The sequence below is a fragment of the Pagrus pagrus genome (genome assembly GCF_965226575.1).
Source record: "Pagrus pagrus genome assembly, chromosome: 4".
Classification (NCBI taxonomy): Eukaryota; Metazoa; Chordata; class Actinopteri; order Spariformes; family Sparidae; genus Pagrus; species Pagrus pagrus.
In genome coordinates, this window is record NC_140188.1 from 3,866,125 (window position 1) to 3,883,876 (window position 17,752).

The 17,752-nt window shown below is 41.1% G+C and overlaps 1 protein-coding gene across 3 annotated transcripts in view; it reads right to left on the reverse strand.

Moving 5' to 3' along the window:
• The window catches only part of sptbn4b (spectrin, beta, non-erythrocytic 4b), an 85,549-nt gene that overhangs the window by 45,663 nt on the left and 22,134 nt on the right, over positions 1–17,752 (reverse strand). For all 3 annotated transcript variants that reach the window (XM_084351191.1, XM_084351190.1, XM_084351189.1), the window contains exons 5-22: positions 13,478–13,569; positions 13,252–13,332; positions 12,930–13,045; positions 12,672–12,784; positions 12,381–12,568; positions 11,057–11,174; positions 10,646–10,804; positions 10,118–10,420; positions 9,840–9,990; positions 9,298–9,434; positions 7,913–8,062; positions 7,232–7,600; positions 6,866–7,080; positions 6,628–6,765; positions 3,805–4,045; positions 3,296–3,454; positions 2,604–2,734; positions 2,238–2,463 (exon numbers count right to left, since the gene is read on the reverse strand). In XM_084351191.1, the coding sequence (XP_084207317.1) occupies positions 2,238–2,463; positions 2,604–2,734; positions 3,296–3,454; positions 3,805–4,045; positions 6,628–6,765; positions 6,866–7,080; positions 7,232–7,600; positions 7,913–8,062; positions 9,298–9,434; positions 9,840–9,990; positions 10,118–10,420; positions 10,646–10,804; positions 11,057–11,174; positions 12,381–12,568; positions 12,672–12,784; positions 12,930–13,045; positions 13,252–13,332; positions 13,478–13,569 (3,087 nt within the window). The remainder of the gene's footprint in view (positions 1–2,237; positions 2,464–2,603; positions 2,735–3,295; positions 3,455–3,804; positions 4,046–6,627; positions 6,766–6,865; positions 7,081–7,231; positions 7,601–7,912; positions 8,063–9,297; positions 9,435–9,839; positions 9,991–10,117; positions 10,421–10,645; positions 10,805–11,056; positions 11,175–12,380; positions 12,569–12,671; positions 12,785–12,929; positions 13,046–13,251; positions 13,333–13,477; positions 13,570–17,752) is intronic.

Sequence of the window (17,752 nt, forward strand, 5' to 3'; positions counted from 1 at the left end):
CCAGAAAAAATAGCTACTTAATTTTAGTCTATCAACATCTTGAGATCAGAAAAATGTGAAATGATGACATTTTAAAACAAAACTACTGAAACCACTAATATCATTACAAATGTATATGGCCTCTGGGTAGATAGAAAATGAATTAAAATAAGGGAGAAACAACCGGGGAGAGGCAGACAGAGGTCTATGGCCTGCAACGTCTTTGATGCTTATTGAAGAAGAAATGCTGCTCTCTCTAAATCAAGCCCCAGGCTACTATGGAGAGCTGGTCCCTGGTAAAGATCTAATATCAAACTAAAAGGGACCTTTTGGCCAACACACATGCACACACAGGAGTCGAGGGCAGCTCTGCCTTTGACATTTTAGATGAGAAAAATAAACCTCTGCACATGTGATACTGAGATTAAATACAGCAATGCAGACTACAAGATCAGGGTCTGACACAGGGTAACCTGTAGAGCTGGAAATGTGCTGCAATCATATTTATATGGCAATATCAAAGACGCAAGATGCATCAGGAATTGTTGTGCATTCGAATCGTTGACAGGTGAATCATAATCAAATTGAATCGTGAGACCAGTGAAGATTCACACCTCTAATAATCATCACTCTCGGTAAAACTACGGACTAGATCTAAGTTTACTTTCAAAAGGTACTAAAGATATATGAGATGGGATATTTCTTTAAAAGCTGGAATTAATCAGCTAATTATTCATGGCACTTAAATGTTAATTCATGACACTACTGCGTTCTTTAAATCAAGATAAGATCTGAGGTTTGATCTTTGCAGAACAAATACTTGCACATCAATCATGGACAGAATTTATTCAATAAGAGGCTAGTATAATTTACACAAGCCTATAAATACCATCATTATGTATATTGTTAACACACACACACACACACACACACACACACACACACACACACACACACACACACACATACACAGACTTGAGTATCAGGAGGCTGCCAACAATTCCTCCTCCACAATGTAGATCTAAAGTTACTGGATGGTGCTGCATGGACAGCTCCTGCTCTAATATCACATAACACAGGGACACTCTGCAAAAAGTCTCCTGCTGACACACACACACACACACACACACACACACACACACACACACACACACACACACACACACACACACACACACACACACACACACCCTCTCTTCTTTTCTCTCATTCCCTCTCTCTCTCCGTATCTCAGAGCTGACTTTGGCAGGGCTAAGCAGACCACACCCAGTCCAGTTGATGCTCTGCTGCAGTCAGAAAGCAGCATTTGGCCTGTTCAGATGCTCGTGAAGGCACCAGGATGTTTATGTGATGTGATATGACTTATCCGTTGTCACCAACATTATCATGTGATTCGACTAAAGGACAAAAGCAGAACAGGTTTTATCCCCCAAAAAGTTGTCAGATATTGACCTCACAATGCACCTTAATGTATATCAAGTACTTGAAGGAAGGTACAGTAATTACAGACAATAGTGTAAGACTGTCCCCCATTATGCTAACGATAACATATGTATGCATACTTGTATCCCCCCCCCCCCAAAAAAAAATATATATAAAAGTGAAATCTAATTGACAACTGTTTGAGCTGCATATTTTTTTCTACTGATTCTGTGTTCAGTATACTGCTCCCTCTGATCTGCCACCATCAGAGGAAAAGATAAGATGAAAAGGGAAAAATGAGCACAGAGAAGGAGGATTTGTCTCTGCCTTAGTGACAGCCAGACAAGCTCAAAGAAAAATCACCTAAAAGGTGAAACTGCAACATAAAAGCACATCATGCATGTTGCATACAGCAGCTGCTTTCATTTGGCATTTAGCTTCTCTAATGTTGCATAAAAAACTGTTCTGATGTTTAAGTCAAGCAGATTTGTGTGATGCAACAGGGTTGGAGCAAAAAAAGAATGCTTTGCTAATGTGCACATCGGGCAGTTGATGGGAATACATCACTGCCATAGAAAGACAGTCATATGATGGTTAAAGGTGGTAAAGTCATCTAGAATAATGTATCGTCATCTACACAGTATTTTCATGTCACCTGGTGTTGGCCATATTTCACACTGTTAAAACTTTGACACATTAGATGATCATAAACAGATTTATCCTGTAGGCACGATGAATATCAGTAGCAAAGGGAAAACCATCCATCCAGCTGTCAAGATATATTTTGAACCAAGGTTTTAGGACTGACAAACCAAGCGTCATTGTCATTGTCTCACCTGGTTGTTGAGGAAAGACTCGGCCTGTTTGACATCTCGCAGGAACAAATGGAAAATGTGAGCCTGGACCAGAACCTCTCTCCTGCTCTCCCACATCTCCAGCAGTTTGTTCCAGCCGACGTCGAGCTTCTGGAGCCACTGCTGCAGGGCAGCCTGAGGGAGAGGAGCCTCCTCGGACTCCAGCAGCTCGTTCATGGCCTGGAGGCGCTCATAGTCCTCTTCATACCTGCATGGAAAACAACAGTAACCCATTCAATATTCTCTGAACACCTGATGTGTCTTTTAAGATCTTTTAGGAAGATATTTTAAAGATAAGATCATGATGTATAAACAAGAGAAGCCTTTTGTTGTCTGTTGGTAACCCACCGTCCGATCTCCTCCTTTAGGGCAGCATGTTTGTTGATGAGTTTCTCAGCCTCCTCTAGGTCGTTGGGCAGCTGGTCTGAGGCGGCCGCTGTCTGAGTCTGGACCAACCAGGTGAGGAACGAGTCCAGGTCCTAACAGGACAGGGAGAGGAGTATGACGCATTTACATTTGATTAATTCCACTGTTATTCTGTTACTACATAAGTTTAAGCAGACAGCAGTTGAAATATTTGAAATTTAAATAAATTAGCTTGGATTGTAGCAGATACATTTAGTTAGCAAAATGTACTTCTTAAAACAACACATTTCTCCACCACGACTTTCTCAATGTCTCCTGTTGTGGAAACTAGAAACCTAGCCTCACACATATTGTGACTTGCTGGCGGATAAAATTTGAATATTGACGTCCCCTTGCCCCTCTTCTGGAGTTGAACCTTTCTTAACTTTTAACAAAGAAGAGACATTTCACATTAATCTTTCTGTTGTTATGTTAAAATACTCGAACTGTTCCTTTAACTACAGATATCTCATACTTGAGTTTCACACTTTTCATGAACTTATGTGAAAGAGTGTGTTGGTTTGCTCACAGACTACTATCTGTTGTTCTTCTCAGTTTCTATTTCTCATTAGTTATTATCAGTGAATAATCAGAGTGATAGATTTCTTCCTGATGTATGGATTATCCCTGTATACCTGTATGAAGCTCTGCAGCCTGCTTGCTACCATCAGCGAGTCCTCACAGCCCTGCAGGGTGCGTTTCAGCTCTTCCCACTCCAAACTGATGCCATCAAACGGCACAAGAACCTCCATGGCCCGACCTTGGTGGACAGTGGCCAGATGCTCCGCCTCTTCCTACATAGACACAGATGGCATTATGGTGCCTAATACGACCTGTGTATAAAATTATCTTTACCTCCACATATTTGTATCTCTTTGTAGTTCCTTACACTTGTGATATTTTCTCGAAATAAATGCCCACTAGACTACTACTATCTATTATCGTCACTGACGGATTCTAAAGTTGCTTATTCATTATGAATAGAAAAACATAAATAGATAAATAGAAAAATGGTTAAGAAAAACAATTAGTTCACATTAACAAAGCTTTATTTTTATGCAAGTTATCTTAACACATTTTTTTTCATATTACATTTGTAAAGTCAATGTCATTTCCCATTATTCCTATTGGGAATTCCTATTACCTGTAGATGTAGTAGTTTGGGCTCCAGGACGGATAGGGCTCCCTCCATTGTGGAGAGGCGTCTCTGCAGAGCCAGGACTCCTCCCAGGTCGCTGCCCATGTACTGAGTGGCGTCGATGGCTTTTCTCTTGTCCTGGATCTGGGACTTGATCTCAGCACACTCCAGCAGGTAGTTCTGCAGGCGTAACATCGAGTCCAGCTGATCTTTCTTCTGCTCCACTAGCTCCACGATGCTGTTCCACCTGGTACCATGTAACAGACAAGAGAGAGTCATAATGAAAGTGTAGTTTGAGAGGAGAGTTTCGTACAGTGAGGGAGGAATGTGTAATAGTGAAGATAGTCCTGATTTGTTGTCCTGAACTGTTACATATACATAAGCCGCATTCATTTTTCTTCCTTCATACTACAGCCACGCTTGAACCCCAGTCATCCATTGTTCCAGGTGTCAAGCAGTAGATGTAATCTAAGACAAAGTATGTATCAAATGAAATATATCAAAGCTGAGGGAATTTAAACCACAGGTCATACGTCTTTAAATGTTAAAGCTGGTGCTAAACATTAAAGCTCTTTTTAGCGAAATATTTTTGTTCCTGTCTGTTCATTTAACTGAACTGTAACAGCTAATTGTCTTAAACATGAATGATTAACATTGATATTAATCTTGGGAAGACCCAAGCTGCATTATTATTACAAGACATGTTAAACTCATTATTATGATGACCTGATATGACCTGATATCAATATCCTTTATTTAACCAGGTAAAAATATGACCTGATATGAACTGTTACTGTTTGCTCTGCTGTGGTTTCAGTCCAGGCCTCGTCTGCTTACCATATCGTCATACAATATGTCCCCCTGATTCTGCTCCAGACCAGCAGGTCTCAATACACACCCATTCAGCCAAGAAACACACACTCACACACACATGCACACACACAGAGATCCTTGTGACTGTAATGAGGTAATGGCAGAGCCGCTAAGAGGCAGACAGAGCGCTCAGCAGGCAGGCAGGAAAACAGCTCGGTGACACTGACTGACCTCAGAGCTGCTAAAGTCTGATAGGTGAAATGTGGTCATGGTGATTGTTGAGGGGCACGTGTGTGTGACTGGGGTCGCTGCTTCACAAAAATGTAAATGCAACATAATAAGTTTATGTACTCATATATCAAAAAAGAGTCCAGTTGCCTACGATACAGCACCTAGATTTAAACATGAATATATGTTAACATAAATCCTGATTTTAAGTAAAAATACTTATTATAAAGAAAGAACAAATACTTAGTAAGACGCCTTTCATCTCAGTAAAACTATTGACCCTTATACAGTCATGGTTCAAACCTGTATGGTTCTCTCATTTCCTTTATCTAAAATGTAACTAAATGTTGATTATAGGTCTGATTTGAGGAGCAACATGGGTAATAATTCACAGTCTTTTTAAGTTGATGAATAGATATGTTTGAATTATGCACATAAATAACCCCAATACTGTACGCATGGTCAATATTTGAGAAAAACAGTATCATGCAGTTATGGTCTTAAAACTGACACAGAACAAGTGTTTATATGTTATTTTTTTGCTCTCGGCTGGCCTCTTCTTAGCTGAGGCAGCCAGCACAGATGGCAGCCCTGAGACCGACACCGTGTGCCAAGGTCACAAGACTCATGGACACCCAACCATCATGGACGCTGCAGCCAGACAGAACAGTGGTCAGTGAACATGACATGACATGATAAAAAAAACAATCCCATCACAGGGTGGACCTGGCTGTATGATAGTGTAAATAAACATGTTGGCCAAACAGAGAGAGAGAGAGAGAGTTAGAAAAGAAACGTGCTGCTATTATTTCATTCTATCTACAAAGATGAGAGCAGGTAGGAGTTTAGCCTGTTATGAAGACAGCGACTGACAGGACACAAGACACTTGTCAAAAGACAATTACAAAACATGGTTTGAGTATGAATTCCTCTGAATAATGAGCCCACGAATTTTCTCTTCCTTGCCATCTCTCTTCTCTCCTGCATGTCAGTCCGCCTCCCTCTCCTCCCACCTGCTCCTCCCACCTGCTCCTCCCCCCTCCTGGGAGTAAATAGGACAGAGCTCCAAAAAGCCAATGCACTATTTAACAGACAGGGGGATGTCTGCTCACACGCTGCTCTTAAAGCATAGGAACATTATTAAGTGAATTTCTGATAATTTATTTAAAAAAAAGTATTTACTGAAACTTATCTGTCAGCACTTAGTGTTTCAGTGCCTTGCTTATCAACACTTTGACATCAGTAGTCACTTGTTATTAGCCTGTCACTGACATGAAGAACAGTACTTAGTGAATTAGTATTAGTGTGTTTAAGCACATCATATTGCTGTCTGTATGGGGTAAGTAGATGCAGGTTAGTATTACAATCTAGTGCTTTATTGATATTGTTATTATCAATAGGTGTAGCTGTAAGTTAATAATGGGATTCAAGATTCAATAAACTTTATTTCACTGTACTGCTGCGCAAGACAACAGCACAATGAAATTACGATGGCACTCCCTGAAATGGTGGCCGAGTAATTGAAACAATGATCGAAAGATTAGATGTTTAATTATGATTGGGAAACTGATTACTGCACAGTCATTGCACTAAAACATGTGTCAAGGCAGGAAAACTGGGAGAGAAGGAGAGAGAGGGGTGAAACATGCAACAACTGTGACCATGTGATGTAACCATTAGTAGGATCCTTGTAGGAGTATCAATAGCAGTGGTGGTATTCACATTCTGGTATAAGGAACAGTGGTCGTAGCTGGTTTTAGCAATTGGAGGTCAGCTTTGCTTCAATACCTGGAGTTGAGGTGGTCCTGACAGCCTCTGACTTCTGTAGAAGAAGGATGACCTCCATCCAGGAGCTGCTGAACTATCTGGTTAACGTCCAAAATCCTTCCCATCAGGCTGTTCATTTCCTGGTCAAGGCTCTCAAACCTACGACAAAGGGCATTGTGGGATGTAATGAGACAGTCGGTTTATTATGAGATTTTTTGAATTTGCCATTAAACCTTCCTCTCCTCTCCCTTTTCCTCACCTGTGTGCCACCACCTCCACGTCCTCCAGTCTCTCAGGGATCTCCATCTTGTCCAGCCACTGCTCCTTCTCATCAATCCACAGCTCACAGGCATTGACCTCACTGAACATGCGGTAGACGGCAAGAGCATCGTGAAGCCACTGCTGTCTGAGCACGGCCACCTCGACCACCTCGGTATACAGCTGCTCCACCTCTCCCATGCGCATCTGTACCTCCTGCAGAGAGGGGAGGGCAGAAGACAGGAGAGGACACAGACAGACAGGAGGAGAGCATAGATGAAAAGCAAGGAGACAGGAAAATAAAGAAGATCAAACAAAATACTTTACCAAAAAAGTTATTCATCCCTTCTCTGCTTCCTCTACCCACCTCCTGTTCACGGTACTGCAAAGGCAGAGCCACCATGTGTTTGCGCAGTGCCACTACATGCAGACGATGTTTGTCGATGGCCTCGCTGACCCCTCTGTGTTTTTTCAGCAAGGACTGGGTGGAGTACTCATCGTGTCCAAAGTCTTCGCTGGACACCAGGCGGTAGGCGTCCTGCAGCCATGCCACCAAGTCATCTGTCTCAGTGGAGAACTGAAAAAAGTTTAGCGCCTCCTGCAGGTGGCCGAGACGCTGCGCAGCCTGGTCCTCCAGCCTCTTCCACTCCCCCTTCACCTCCATGATGTGCTCCTGGATACCCGCCGTGCCAAAGCTCTTCTCACTGAGGATCTGCTTTCCTCTCTTCATGGTGTTCTGGAGGAGCAGGGCAGGACGGAGGGATAACACTGTTACTCTAAGTTGTAAAATAGTTAGCATTCTACAAATGAAACCATACCTAAACAGGCTGAATGGTACAATTTTCTACAAAAAACTGTGTTTGCACTACTCAAAATTACTTAAGTAAGAAAGTTGAGGTTTTTTTGTCATTGAGCTGAAAAAATAATTTATAAATGCATAAATTCATAAGTACACGAAGTTCAGAACAGAAACCTGAAGTACTGTAGGTGTCCCAGGTGCTGATTCTCACACACACAGATAGAAACACTGACAGATATGCACACACACCTGCAGCAGTGACCGGTGAGCCAGCAGTTCTCCAGCCAGAGTCTTGTGTTTTTGTAGTAACTTCAGCACACTGCTCAGGTCCTTCCCATAACCCTGAGCTCCCAAGATGGCGCTCTTCTCCCTGATCCAGCCCTCCGACTCCTCCAGCTCCTAACAGAAGAACAAACAGGCAAACAAGATTTAAAGAGGTGAAGCTATTGATAATTGGGAAAAAAAATAAGATACGTTCGATGGAGGAAAAAGAGATGAGAAAAAAATGTGTAAAGGAAAAAGTTCAGAAAATGTAGAACAGCCCTTGTCTGTAATCCTACAGTTCATCTAACACTGATCGCAGTCTGTTTCTGAGAGCCTCCCAAAAGACAGAAGGGGAATTAGTCAAATTAATCAGTATTGTGAGGTTATTAGTGATTCCACAATATGAACCAAGGACTCATTGGACAAAGAAATCCGCTCTTCTCATTATAAACTCATTACTTTCATGGTTCATTTTACAAGCTTATTCACTAACATTAACAACTGGCTCATCACCTCGCAGTTATCAAAGTGACAGCTTTAGTCAGGAGACAGACAAAGGTCAAGAAATGAAAAAATGATGTGCAAATTCTGATTGTACCCGTCATTCTTCCAAAGGATAATTTGACTTTGATTTGACTCTGCATTTCTTTTTGTATATGAACAACTTATCAGGTCATTGGTTTTATTAGTCTCTCCCTGACTACGAGAGAGACAGCTGTTTTATCAATTATTACTGTTGTACAGATATGCTGTAAAACACAAAATAATCTGCTCAGATGTGGAGGAACCAGGACTGCTAAACATTTTGTTCTCATGGAAAGCAGCAAAGAACAAAGTGCTACTATTATTACAGTATTTTGCTCTGTGATTTATTACCTTTTCAGCAGGCATTTCTGTTACATCTCTCCTCTAATTAGCTCTCTTACTCAGCTGTAATAAAATGTGGTAGCCTTAAAGTCTGCTTACAACCCGGTAAAATTGTTGTAAAGCCTTGGCTAGAAATAGAGGTTGATTAAAGTATAAATGATTCATTAATGTATATTTAAAATATGGGCTAGTGGTGTTTGATGCCGTGTTTGGTGTCAAAAATCTAAGAATCTTTGGTTTGTATATCTTGAAAGGTGCTGTATGCAGCAAGGACTGACACCCCTCAATGTCTTTCTGACTGTGTGAAGTGGTTGTGAATGTCAGATTGGAGGTTTTTGAAAATAACAGAAATTGAAGGACAGGTCCCCCCCCATTTACGACATCAAAAAGGTGTGGAGGGAGCAGGTTTCCGCAGCTGTTTAAAGCATCCGATGAGCACTTGGTGGATCATAATTAACATAACATAATACTGATGACATAATCCTGATATTGCCACATCCTACCTGAAAGAAGGCCCACAGTTGTCTCGACTCTTCGAGCTCAGCACGTCTTTTAGCTGCCAGTTGTTTCAGCTCCTCCAGACAGGAAGAGACATGGTTCACACGGTTACAGATCACCTGTGGGTCACACGGTTGGTAACCTGAAAGATAACAAAATGAGATTAATGACCGTGAAAAAAAAAACACGCAATAGATACAGTGCTTCAGTAGTGTGTACTACCATAGAAAAACAAAGAAAAAAGACATGCAGAGTATACAGAGCAGATCACCTTACTAATATCAACTTTCCACTTGTCTCAAGGTCAAATACATCTTCACTTGACTAAATGAAAACAATACTGGACCATTCCTTACACCTTGGTTCATTTAGTCTGTGATAATGACAAAAACAAACGTTCGGAAAAAAATGTTTCATCTTCTTTACAATCCAAATGACTCTTATAATTTACTAATATGTACTAATATTATTCTGGACACTATATAAATAAAACATAATGCACACTAGACCAACAGAAACGAGTGAGGATATGTGAGTGTGTATATACCTTCTATTGTAGTGAATTTGAGTGCAGCAGTGTTGAGTGTCTCGACCCTCTCAGCCTGCACTGTAATGTCAGCTTCCTGCAGGCTGTGTTTCTGCAGCAGGTCATCCACCTCCAGAAGATGTTTCCCAAAGTCCTTTGACAAGAGCTGGACCTGAGAGAGAGCAGGAGATGAAAGGAGGGGGTAGACAGGGCGATGTCATCATACATCAGGGTGTCTTCCTTTTTCAAAGTTCAAGTTCTACTTTTTCTTCTACTCCCTAATTCTCTCTCTCCAGTACCTGTGTGTCCTCCATCCAGTCGATCATGTAGACCATGTCCTGAAAAGTCTTCTGCAGGGCCAGGTTCTTCTCCAGCCGGGTCCTCCTCCCAGCCACCAGCTCCTTCAACAGACTCCATTGGCCTAGGATGTTCTCCTTCCGTGCCAAGATGCGCCGGATGTCGTAGTATCCTTCTGCCTCCATCTCTGCGGAAAGCTCCACCACCACACCAATTCGCTCTTCATATGATGCTATGTCTGCCTCAATGGCCTCATGTTTTTTCATTGCTGCTTCGACTGCTGGTAGGTCATAGCCAAAATTGTCCTGTGGGTGGGTGAAGAAGAAAACAGAAAGAAAAAGATATAAGAGTGCGGGGGAGACAGAGAGGGAGGGAGTGAAAGAGCACTAATTGAATGAATTGAATGTAAAAGGACAAGCTGGAACAAACTAGCCTGCCAAACTTCTAAGCACATTTATATTACAGCTGCATAAGGTTAAATGAGTTGAAACATAGTTTTAAATGTTGGTGTATCCCCCAGAGATCCCTACCTGCGATACAAGTCTCTGGTTCTCATTGAGCCACGCTTGTCTCATGGTGGTTTTGTGGTCAAAACGCTGAGCCAGCAGCTCCAGCTTCTCCTGACGAATCAGTTCCTTGCGCAGAGCCACACCTCTCTCATGTTCTGCCTTCTCCAGCTTCTCCCAGGCCTGGACAGAAAATGACAAAACACTGTTTAATATCGGTTATGTAATAGAAAAATAAAAAGTAATGGATAAAAGAACTGGTTAAATAGCCAGGAGTGAACTCTGAAAACAATGTTTGATTACAGGTTTTTGTTAAAGGGTGATGGTGACATTTAAATTATCAATAACTCTCTTGTGTCAGTTGGCACTTAACCGTAAAGTAAAAGGTGAAATAAATGTATCAAACAAAAAGAACACAGTTGAAGGATGTGTGACCTTGTTGATGTCTGAGATGAGTTTCCCATCATGAGGCACGTAGGGTTTCTGGTTGTTGGCTCTGAGTTTGCTTTGGATGGTGAAGAGAAGGACCTCGAGATTCCCCTTCTCCTGAAACCTGTGCATGAAACAGAAAACTTTACTGAGGGATCCTTTTCCCAAGAACAGCCTCTTCTCTTTCAACTGTACCCTCCAGTGTAGGACACACTCAAAGTACTTCCAACTTTGTTCAAAGATAAGCTAAAAAAGATTGGGGTCAAAGGAAACACTCAAGCTGCAGCCAGAAGTTGGTCAGGGTTTCAGTGTCTTGCTGAAGGACACTCGCTGCATGAATGTTTGCTGACAGGAGGTCTGAGGACTCCTGGTAAAGGGTGATTTCTCTGCTCTCTTTGCTTCCCTGCTGTCCAGTGTCGTGGCCATTCATCAATAGGGGAATCTACTGTATGAACAGCTGGTTGTTTCTTTATTACTTTGAACCAATATGTAGACATTCAACCTATTTGCTGACTCTGCCCAGGCTGGTAGCTCGGAGAGCCAGGGGAGTCTTGGTGTAATTTACACTTACAGCACAGGAACTTTTGCCCGCCGGAAGGAGGAGGTTTTCAGGACCTCTTGCGATACAAAGTAATTTTTTGGAGGCAGGATGAGCTGGGGCTAGCTGGTTAACTTCAGTTGCTTTCTCTGCATAACATGGACGTCCAAGGGGATGTCTAAAAATGTCTTTCTTTCTGTACAACAGTCCAAAACCTGAAGATATACTCAGTATATATATTTACGACACAAAACTGCACATCTTCACATAAGAGAGGCTGGAACCTGAGAATTCACAATAGCTGTCAGTGTACTTGCAGTGCCTGTGGGGCTGTGAGTGTAGCGCTGGGCTGATGCTAATGCTGATCCTGATGATGCTGGACAAAAGGCTCAAGGCTCTGTGGCTCTGTGCTCCAGCATGTTTCATGCATGTTTGCATATACAAACAGCACGACATTATCGACTTGCACACCTTTCACTTATAATGAGACTTAGTTTGATAAATAATAATTTTACCTGACAAACATAAAAATGGACAGTTGATTCTAGCTAAGAACACAAATCAGGACTCTTGCTTTCAAAGATCAAGGTGGTTACGCACTTCTGTATAAACCTTAGCAGTAGGCACACAAACAACTGGCAATGTCTAGACGTAATTACATGTTACATACATTTAAAATTCATATGCATATGCATGAGTAGGCATACTTATGTGTGTGCATGCTATGCAATAAATCACACCAAAATGGCACTAAAAAATCAAAATGCCATTTTGAAAATTCAGAAAACGCACTTGATGGGCTTCTCTATAGTGCAGTAGGTTGTGAAGGCCTGCAGCTGCTGCTGAACTCCCGTCAATGAGTTGGCAAACTTCTGGTTACTGATGACCGCGATCGTCTTTTCTATCCAGTCCAACAGGTCAGATGCCAGACCCTCATAGCGGTTGATGATGTTTTCTGCCTCAATACAGTTGTCTAGTACCTGAGTCGGACAGATGGAAGAAGTATCGGAGCAGATTCAGAGAGGAAGAATAAAGCAGAAACAGGAAACGAGGGATACACAGTAGGAGATGTGTATTTGTTACCTTGCCAACCCTCTTGCCCTCCACAATAAGAGCCTTCATCTTAGAAAAATAGTGGTAGTACGAGACCACATAAGTGATGATGGACTTTTCGTCTGGGTTCTCTGTGTTCACATCTGTACAAGAGAGAGGTGGCGGAGACAGAAAGCAGAGAAGTTAACATCTGCTTGACTTTAGGTGAAGAAAAACAGGCCACTTTTATTTAAGATATTTCTGTTTGTAATGTGGTTTGACTGACATTAACCCAAAAACCATTCTCACCTTCAGGGTCGAGGAGTTTGGTGAGACCCAGGTGCTGCTCAGCGATGTTGAAGGCTTGCTGGAGGTTGTGAGTTGCATTGGATCGTGTCAGCTTGTGGAACTCTATCAAGTCAGGTCTGGAGGGCACATGATGATGTTTTTGTTGTTGCAATTGTTTTTGGTCATGTTATTACATCAAAATCCTATGACTTTGATTCCAGAAAAATAAAAAAAAGATTTCTGGACTAATTAAAAACGTTCCCACTATTTCGGTTGACATCGTGTAAAATTTCGTAATTTTAAACATGGTAATATGCTATGGATGTTAAAAAATACTACCTACCTGTGTCTGTGTATGAGGGCATTGAAGGCGAGGCCGTCTCTCCAGCAGGTGGTAAAATTCTGGATGTTGACCTCAGAGTACCTGGAGCATGGAGAAACCTTTTGTAACTTTAAATGTAAACCAAGGAGCACCAAGGCACTAACACTCATACCTACTTGATACAGAAATGATCATGAAATTCACTGTTTTAGTTGACAGTTTCTTGTATTTTTATTCCATTGCTCACCCTGCGGTCTTCATCTGGCACCAGAGCAGCAGGGCATCCTTGGCAGAGCGAGTTTCTCGGTTGTCCTCCGTCTCTATTTTGATCACCTGGATCTGAAAAAGAACACAGCAAGGCAACAGTTCAGTATTTGTAAAATTGTGACATAATATTAACCACTGCTTTATTTTTTATTTATCCGTCCCTTAATGAAGAGACAGTGTTGAAAGATGCTCATCACAATTTCCTTCAGAGTCACATCTTCAAACTGCTTATTCAATCCAATAATCTTATCCATTAAACCCAAAAAACTGACAAAAGACAAAGACAAGCAGCAAATCCTTACATTTAACCAGCAAATGTTTCAAATTTTTACTTGAAAAATGTCTTGCCCTTATACATTTCCACATTGGAGGGGAGTAAATATTGGCCAAGGTCACTCCTTTCTGCTTACAATTCCACAATGCCACTATTTCAATCACTTGTAAAATAAATAGTCTGTAACAAAGGTCAGTGTCATACGGCCCTGACATTATTCCTGAACCCTCAACACACACACCATGAGGGAGAACTAACAGTAAAAACAGACAAGAACAATAAGAACTAAGGAGGATTTTAGTGCGAGAAAGTGCAGAGCCATTACAACGCCTGATGATAGGTGACAGTGACAGCCGTTCAGCCAATCACATCACAGTGACATGATCCAAGGTAATTGGGGACATGACACCCTGGAATCAGCTGCTACCCATGTTGTTAGGCACAACATTGCACGCACACACTCACACAAGCACAGTCTTGCATATAAAAACACACATACAAACACAGTGCCTATGTATGACCACGGATAAAAAAAGATTAACACATGTAGGTACAGATGAGTATTGATATATAATAAAAGTCAGTAAAAAGACTTTGAAGATCTGTTTAAATTTATTTGATGACCAGTTAATATAAAATATATCAGAGATAAAATGCTAGTTTTATTCATATTGTTGCACTAAAAATGTATTGTAATTGTAAACCCAATTTCATTATGTCTGAACAATTTAAGTTACTTCAATCCATTACTGATTACAAAATTGTTAGGAAGAAAACTGACACAAATTAGAAGAGCTGCTTTCTTTCTACTGTTTATTGTAAAGTAAGTAGTTTATTGGCTGAGTAAGGGGAAGTAAGCAGTAATGGATTAAATGATCAATCAGTAAATCCATCAAACGATGGATTAATCTCTCAAATCTTACAGTTCTACCAGAGAACTGTCCTTGCAGGTGAAATATGAGGAAACACAAATAAACTCTTTACACAGAAAAAAATGCGTGGGTCTGGATGTTCACCTAAATGTGTTATAACAAGTAGAATTCACATTTCAACATGATTAGTTTGTCTGATATTATGTAAAGTGTGTCTGCTCTAACTAAATTACTTTTTCTTTGCTGTCAACAAGCTAAAAATGGGTAAGAAAAGACAACATTGTGATGTTTTAGACAATGTGCCAAACAAAAGATGAAATGGTTAAAATGTTGTGAACATCCATAATGGATACACAATCTACAGCTTTACCATGCCACAAAAGTAAAAAAATGACACCATATGCATTACGTTAAACTTTGAATTGGTATATCTTATCAAATATATAGTCAATGTGTCTCGATCCAGATTCATTGTAAACAGCAAGTGAGCTGGCAGTGTGTCAGGTACAGTAAGCAAACGCACACATACTGCACACACGGCACACAAGGACACTCAGCTAACCATATACAATACTGTAATTGAAGTCGCTGCAAATAATAACAATATGTTATTATTTGTATAAGTTTCTGTAAATACATAGGGGTTACCTCGTCCTTTGCCTGTCAATCCTCCCCCTTCTCTCCTCCCTTTCTCTCCTCCCTTTCTCTCTCCCTTTCTCTCTCTCTCTCTCTCTCTCTTTCTGACTTGCTCTCTCTTTCTGCCCGTGTGCAGTTACTGCAGTGGTTTGGCCCTACCTGCTGACTGGACAGAGCAAACTCTCACTTTTACCACAGAGGAAAGAGGAAAAGAGGCGGCGATGAGGAGAGACAAAGTGCAAGAAGGAAAGATAGCTGGAAGCCAGCCAGAAAACATACATCTCAGCAAACCAAGGATGTTACATCCTGCTGACATTATTTTTAGCATTTAAATGTTTACCTAAATAAAGTTACTGACCTAATATGTACATGTGCTCAAATTTGGACTCAAGCTTCAGACTTGTTAATATCAAAGTTATGGCCACAGATAGGATCACTGGAAAACTATAAAATGAACGATTAAAATGTAATAAACTGCTTTTCAGTGTGAGACAGACGCTTCTCTTATTCAAACCAGATCAAAAACAATTGTGCACTTGGCCATATTATGATTTCTGTAAATTGTTCAGTCCTAACATTCAAATATGTTAACTGTGATTTGCATAGGTACCATTGCTAGTTTGAAACATCAACTAAATAAATCTGATTAATACATCTAGTACTGATGAGTTTTTTGTGTGTTTCGTCTCCTCACCTCAAAGGGCTTTTGTGCCGGATTATCATTCTAAATCAGACTTTTCTATTAACTTAACCGCTATTTAAATAATGGCAAATAAAGTAGGTGTGTAAAAAGGCTGACATGATAATATCCAGAAGGAATGACAGAAGCCTAGAGGATTATAAAAGGCAGTTTATGAACAGAGACAAATGATAAGGACAGGAGGAAAGAGAGTGGTATATTGTGTGTAAACCCAATAAACTGATTTTAAATCTAACCTAATCATCAGAAACTTGACTTCACTGATAGTGAACACTGACTGAAGGTCATAGTTAGGCCCCACCCATTTCTTTCTTCTTGTTGTTTCCCATCAGCCAAAAATCCTTTCCCCCCATCCCCACTTCTTTCATAATTACCCTCTATCTTCTGCACACACACACACACATACACACACTCCTTTCTCAGCACATGCAAAATTGAAGAGGCCATCGTCTGGTGGCTCTTGGGAGCAGGCGAGCGGGATGACAGCCAAGCTCACAGTTAATGGTAGCAAAGCTAGTAGTCAGCTAACACCACTGTATTCTAAACTTTATAGTTACAGCTGCTTGGCCTTATTCAAAACACAAGCAAAAACACAAAGCAGGCATTGCTGAATTAGGCATACTACCCATCCTGTTTCTTAAGCATTTACTACAGCTGTCAAATCATTTAAAATCGGTGTTTTTCTGCAACACATGTCATTCAGATTAAACACTGAAACATGACGTTGAATTCAATTTGGGGAAATTTTGTTTGCAAAGACAAAAAAAAAACACAAGTCAATGTAAGCGTGACAAAAAAAATTTCCTTTAAGAACTAGTTTTCAACAGTGAACATCACAGGAAATATTCATTAATTTAAACATTTACATTGAAATTATGAGTCGATTCATATGGCACACTCAGAATATTCCTCTGCTATGTCTCACTAGCCTGGCTTGCAGAGGATAACTCAACATACTACACCTCAGTCTTTTGGCTGTGCTGTTAAATGTGCTTTGTGGAGGTAGCCAGGCATAGCATGACAATACTGAGTCCCAGGAGACAGCTACAAGGCGACTGTGCAGCGTGAATGTTACAGAAGGGTCTGAATAATGCTAAACAAGCATTGTGTGCCAAAGCCTCACTGTAGCACTGAAGCGTAATAAAGAGGAGCCTTGGGCTTCTGCTGTACTTACATGGCAGGAACTGATCCTGTATCACTGCAGCTAAGGCCTGGAAACCTGTGCAAGTGTGTGTGTGTTTGAGTATTTCTGGTAAATGTGCATGTGAGGATGTGAGTATGTAGGTGTGTGCGTGACTTGATGGAGTGAGAGCGGGTGCAGTGTGGGTATGAGTGTGTCTGCGTCCTTGTGCAAGAGCAGACTGGGAGGCGACTGCTACCTCTAGGCTGCCGAGCCCTGAGTGACATTCAGGCTTTCTCCACCAAACGCTGTTGTCGCTGTCGCACACTGATGATGCTGCAGCTGTGACAGCCTCTCCCAAAAAGAACCGCTGGCAGCTCATCCTAAATGAAGCCACTGCTGATTACAGCATCCTTGTGCTTCAGTAGGTAGCACAGGAACACGTGCCAGCATCTCAGTGCAACAAAGAAGCTCAGATTTAAGCCTCAGTGTCCCACGGGAAGAATCAAATATGTGACAGCCAGTTGATAATTTTGCTTTTTGTCTAGTGTACTTTCATTAGCTTGAAGCCCCCTAAGATAGTGCTGATATCAGACAGGCTTTGAGTTACAATCCTCAAGTTTTATCACGAAATCAAATTCTGTTTTTCGATC